The sequence below is a fragment of the Protomyctophum bolini genome (assembly GCF_963924005.1).
Source record: "Protomyctophum bolini genome assembly, chromosome: 14".
Taxonomy (NCBI): Eukaryota; Metazoa; Chordata; class Actinopteri; order Myctophiformes; family Myctophidae; genus Protomyctophum; species Protomyctophum bolini.
This window is the reverse complement of record NC_137875.1, coordinates 6,861,491-6,867,556: the sequence shown is the minus strand read 5'-3', so window position 1 is coordinate 6,867,556 and position 6,066 is coordinate 6,861,491. Positions and strand designations below refer to the sequence as shown.

Below are 6,066 nucleotides of genomic sequence, written 5' to 3'. Positions count from 1 at the left end.
GTGGGCAAGTTGATTTGTTAGTAAAGAGCAATGCAATATCACAACAGCAGACCACATAAACTCGACACAACCCCTGAAGCAGTACGAACATATTTCCTCTTTTATTTACATTCCTTTTCAAATGTTAACATTTTTCGCTATAACTTTTGATCAGGTTGGCATTTTTTTTTTCTCTTCTTTTCATTAAAATAAATTGGCACAAGTAAAACATATGTAGACAAAAGTTTATTTACACCATACAACATTTTGTTTTTAAATATTTTATACAGAGCTGCAGATGAGAGAGCTTGCTGGGATCCTTCAAGCATAATTCTGCAGTATTAAAGTTGTGAAATATATTATTTATATAAAAGTGAGTATTATCTTTATTGCATTTAAAGCAATGAAGAATGTAGCTTGACAAACATTCATTTTAATATGACAGAAAAAATCCTCTTTGACTCCCATGTTTTTATATTATAAAGTAAAAAGTGTAGTAATGGCCAAACAGACTGTTATAAACTTTTTAAAAACCTGCATAAATATATACATTGTGCTTCCGGGTCCAGTTTTTATGAAATCAAAACTGAACCCGACGAAGCTTGGGGATACCACGTCATGACGTGTCATTTATATAGTTTGTTTTGAGGTGTCGTCTAGAGAGAGAGATAGAGAGAGTACTTTGTTTTTGTCATAGCCAATTTCTCAACAGATATCTTTGAAACACATGATGGTAAATATACACCAGGCCTCACACTACACTAGTGAGAATACAAAAAGTAACACTGATGTTTGTTTCCCCCCCCAAACCCCCCCACCCCTTTTGTCCCTCAGTCGCTCGCTGTGACCTCGCGTTTATATGTCCTTCGTATCGTATTGGCACATGTTGTCCCTGCCATACTCCTATTATCCAGATATGTATGCCAAGGCTGTTAGAAAAGTCTGTCGCTTTTTTTTCTTTTCTTTTTTGTTGTTTTTTGTGTTGTTTTTCTTGTTTGTTCTTTTCTTCAGTGCAAAATACATCCTCGCTCTCCTTCGGGTTTTTTTTTTTTCCTGGTTTGCATTTTTTGTCCCCCCCTAGATTTTAGTTCCAAAAAAACGGAGGTCTTTTTAGACCTCCGTCTGGAAGTCTCCCTCCTGGACGTCTAGGGGGAGGTTGACACACTTCTCCCACTCTGCGGGAGTCATCTCCAACGAGTCCTTGTGTGGGTCAGATTCTAGTACATTCATAGTGGCGTAGTTCTGGTACTCACAGGCTGGGTTGTAGCTCTCCCATGGATTCTTGTTTTGTTGCATCATCATTGCCTTGTCCTGTGATCAGAGACAGTGATTATAGAGACAGACAGGATAGCATTGTCGAGAGCTAGAATAAAACATTCTCAACCTTTTACTTTCATTCATTCAAGGACGCGACGGTTTGATATTATCAGGCCTATGGTTCGAAATTCCTTTAACCCATTTTGACCTGGGAACGATTCTACAAATGTCTTCTAAATCCCGACTGTTTTCTTGAAAAAGCTATGTTTTTCTATGTCAGTCGTTCTCCAACACTTTCATGTCACTTTTCACGATTCTTCAAAAATAGCAGATCTACAAGCTCATACGCTGCTATTTAATTAACTCTGAGAACGTGCAAATGGACCCTTTGTACACTCTCAGTGTAAAAAGCCCCCCCCCCCCGGTGTTGAAACGGAGCAGGTTGTCATTGTCGGCGAAACAACAATGTCGGAAGAACTATCAAATAACGGAATAAACGGATATTGATTTATTTACTTTTGTTTAAGTGGACGACACACTATTCTCACAGAGTTTGAAGTGGATAATGCTTCCCTTGAAGCCCAGCGACTCCGGTCGACTGTGGGCTCCAGCTGTGAAGCCCTTTTGTAATCTTGAATTTGTTGTTATTGACAGTCACAATGGAACGAGAGATAGAAAGAGAGAGAGAGAGAGAGAGAGAGAGAGAGAGACTGCTGCCAGTCAGTCTACTCTACACAATGGTTACTAATGTTGTCTGCAGCCAGCTCTGCAGTAGATTCATTTGGGGGGGGGGGGGGGGGGATTGGTGTTCAGGATGTGGTTATCGTTTTCTGTACAAAAGTCCTTGCAGTGGTAACTAAGCAACAAGCAGCAAATTACATTGTGCTGTGGGGGTGATTGAAATGTGAGTGAAAGAGGATTACATGCAGTGGGAAAGGCTGCTGTTGTTTAGCTGACAGCGCCTATACGCGCACGTGCACACACACACACACACACACACACACACACACACACACACACACACACACACACACACACACACACACACACACACACACACACACACACACACAATGGTGTAGCTATGTTTGGTCAACAGCCAATTGGTGCATTACACAACACAGAGGCCATTTCTGTGGATAAATGTCGACCATCCATGGCCATTATCTAGATCTCTGGTTAAGTGTGGAGAGAGAGAGAGAGAGAGAAAGCGAGAGAGAGAGAGAAAGCGAAAGCGAGAGTTGTTTTGGACGGTTCTCGTGTCGAAAGCCGGCGGGTTAGAATTGGAAACAATTGCACTTCAAAACAGCACTTTCAATACCTACTCCAGTGAGCATAATTCACAAACAAAAGACTCCCCCCAACCCCCCCCCCCACACACACACACACACACACACACACACACGCACACACGCGAGCGCGCACACACACACACACACACAGACACACACACACACACGCGCACATGCACACACACACACACACACACACACACACACGCACACACGCACACACGCACTTAAGTGAATAAATAGCAAAACTCGAGGCAATTATGTCTATAGATGTTGATAGATTAAAGAATCGGCCATGCATTAATGGAATAATGATGGGTTTGCTGGGGGTAGATAAATGTGCAATGTAAATAAAAGTGCATTCATGGCCTTGCTTGCGTTTTGGAAATGGATGCACTCTATTGCAGCCGGATTACGAAACACAGCCATCGCCCTCCCTCCTTCCCCTAATTCTGGCCTTGTGGAGAAAAACGATTCGACTGCTTTAGGAGGGGGGGGGGGGGGGGGGAGGCAGCCCTCCGCCCCTGCCAGCTGTTGGCAAGCCAAGTAGGTATAGGAGGCCCCTCTTCCACATGAATACATTAGCCGGATAACCGCTCATTTGCACAATCACACACTACGTATCCTGTGCTGGCGATCGAAAAACAGAATGTTTGGATAGAGATGGTGGTTCTCTCTCTCTATTGAGCCACCCCCTTCCCCCCCCCTCCCCATCTTTTTTGGGGGTTTCCTGTTACTCACCATGCTGCCCATATTTGGTATGTCTCGAAATCGGTCCAGGGTTTGAAATTTCTGATTCAGTTCCTGGAACAGCTCCATGTGTCTTTTCCTGGTGTGCATGACTTTCTGCAATGGCAAGGGGTTTGTCTTGTATTCACAGCCAAATAATGCAAATCAATGCATCTTTTTCGTCTCTCCACCCCCTACAGCTATTCTGTTTTATATTTGAAAGTGTCTTTGTCATATTAGTACAGGCCACATTTTAATAGTGGGCCAGAAAATCAATGTAATGTTTTTCTGCATATGTTACAAATACCTTCTAAAATAAAGGAAACACTAGCATAATAAAAACAAGCCACAATTCACTAAGACTTCTCTGCCATAATGTGTCTACTCTGGACTCTAGAGTGCTTGAATTCGGCATTATTTATTGCATAAAGTCAGTCCATCGTTATCATATTATCCATGGAGATGGAAAACAATGATGGTCTGGCCTTAGTGTTGCACTCAGCCCTGTTCACACTTGCTTGAAATGCTGGCAATTTACTGATATAGTCTTTCATACCAGCAATATCACGTCACCCTACCTACAGTAGTCGAAATCCCTGCATTGTCATCACGACATGTACAGTACATGTACAGTACATGTACAGTATGTACAGTACACAGTGTTTTTATACCAGTATTGTCATGACAGTGAGTCATGACGGTCTTTTTCATAAGGATACATGAATCCTATGAAACAAACTTGTTGTTTTATGAACAAGATGCTTCATAAAAAACAATGTTGGTATATTACTGAAATGATGAGAAATGTACATTTCGGTGCCATGTGTGAACACTGATATTTTTGCATGCCGGCATTCAATGATGATTTAGGTTGCTGGCGGCAATATCATGTCACGCTAGCGAGTAAAACATTGCTATCGTGCGAACCTGTGAACCTGAAACAAACCCAAGGCGATGCATCCTACACACAACGGCTGCCGCATCATCGCTTCGTTTAACATGTTTCCTTTATTTTTTTTCAATTTGTATTACATGTGCAGAAAAGCCTTGAATGCAAAAGGTATTGCTCAAACCTGTAGACAGGGCGGTTGGTTACGTATCTATTTCCTCGGGTTGCAAGCCAATATAAGTATTGTTTAAGAGACACTTGGAAAAATCTGATGTGAAATGTGCAAATGACTTTTCTTTTAAAAAGCATTCATTGGGTGAATGTGTAGGAGATGGAGAGGAATAACACAAAACATGGATGTGAGAACTGCTGCCTTGTTTGTCAGTTGATAACCTTGCTTTTACCTTGACTATACACAGCACAAACATACATTTTTTGTTTGGTTAAGATGATGTGAGAAGTAACTCCAATAAGCTTAAGTGCCACAACAGTAGTGGTAGTGGTAAATCAAATGGCAAACACAAACGCAACGGAATGTCACTCGACAGCGGTAAAAAAAAAGCTAGAGATGCAGAGATGAACAAACGTGACGAGACCAAACGGTCAACTTACTTCAAAGTCCAGGTCAGAGTACCGTGACTTCCTTCTCTGTAAAAAAGAAGGGGAAAAAAGGAGAGAAAAAAGAATCATGATATTATATTAGACTTTGAGAGTATTCAGTATCGTGCAGTGCATAAATAATCAATCCAAATTGTTAACAATATGACACAATTGATTTTCAACATCCCTATTTATAATAATAATGATGAACATTATTTATAGAGCATCTTTCATGACAAAGAATGCAGCACACAGTGCTTTACAGAACAAGAAAAGCTAAAAACATAAAACAGCATCAAAATCAAAGCAAAGTCAAGAATGGCATAAGGGCCTAAAAAAAACATATTAAAACTATGAGTCTTTGAAATGTAAAATTCTTGAGAATGACTGACTACTGACTGTAGCAGTGTTAATTTTGACAGTGACAAATAGTTTTAGTTCAATTTAGTCAACTGAAATTGTTTAGTATTACTGCTAGAAACTGCTGCCGTGGGGAGGGCTTTCAGTCTGAATAATGAAGTGAAACGAAATGAAGATTCAGACCTGAGGGCCGCATTAAGTGAAGGTGAGGGCCCCATATGGCCCCCCGGGGCCGCTAGTCGCCCATGTATGAACAGAATGAACCCTGCTGCAGTGCCTCTAAGTGAAGGTGAGGGCCCCATATGGCCCCCCGGGGCCGCTAGTCGCCCATGTATGAACAGAATGAACCCTGCTGCAGTGCCTCTAAGTGAAGGTGAGGGCCCCATATGGCCCCCCGGGGCCGCTAGTCGCCCATGTATGAACCAAATGAACCCTGCTCTCTTTACCTCCAAGGAGCTCATAGATATGGTGGAGCCCGTGTCGCTCCTGGCCAGCCCCGAGCCGTCTCCCTCCATCTCGGCCAGGAAGTTCTTGACGGCCGTGCGCGGCTCGAAGGGCAGCGTTGTCTGGCCCAGCTGGTGCTGCTCCCCCGGCGGGAGGGGCCCGCTGCCGCCGCCGTACTGCTGGTGGTCCGCGGCGGCACTGAGGTTCATGTGGTCCACCATGCTGCCCCCCACCCCCACCGGGCCCCCCAGGCCGTAGTCTGGACTCAGCTTGTAGTGAGACATCAGCCTCTCGTGGTGGTGGGGCAGCGTGCCGCCGCCGCCGTCGTCCTTCAACAGCGTGGGCACGCTGCCGCCCGCGGCCTGGCGCGGCATGACGATGTAGTCCGTCTCCATCATCTGCTGGCCCGGCCCCAGGTGGCCCTGGGGGCCCCCCATGTGGCCCCCCTCCATGTCGTGGTGGTGGCCGACGCCCATGTCTGAGGGTTGGACCAAACGGTCAGACGTCATATGATTT

The 6,066-nt window shown here is 44.1% G+C and overlaps 1 protein-coding gene across 1 annotated transcript in view; it reads right to left on the bottom strand.

Annotated features, from left to right (window-relative positions):
* Window positions 1-865: 865 nt before the first annotated feature.
* Window positions 866-6,066, bottom strand: part of adgrb3 (adhesion G protein-coupled receptor B3) — a 223,785-nt gene continuing 218,584 nt past the window's right edge. The window contains exons 29-32 of the mRNA XM_080781955.1: window positions 5,553-6,028; window positions 4,759-4,794; window positions 3,270-3,374; window positions 866-1,290 (exon numbers count right to left, since the gene is read on the bottom strand). Of these exons, the coding sequence (XP_080638081.1) occupies window positions 1,090-1,290; window positions 3,270-3,374; window positions 4,759-4,794; window positions 5,553-6,028 (818 nt within the window). The 3' untranslated portion in view covers window positions 866-1,089. The remainder of the gene's footprint in view (window positions 1,291-3,269; window positions 3,375-4,758; window positions 4,795-5,552; window positions 6,029-6,066) is intronic.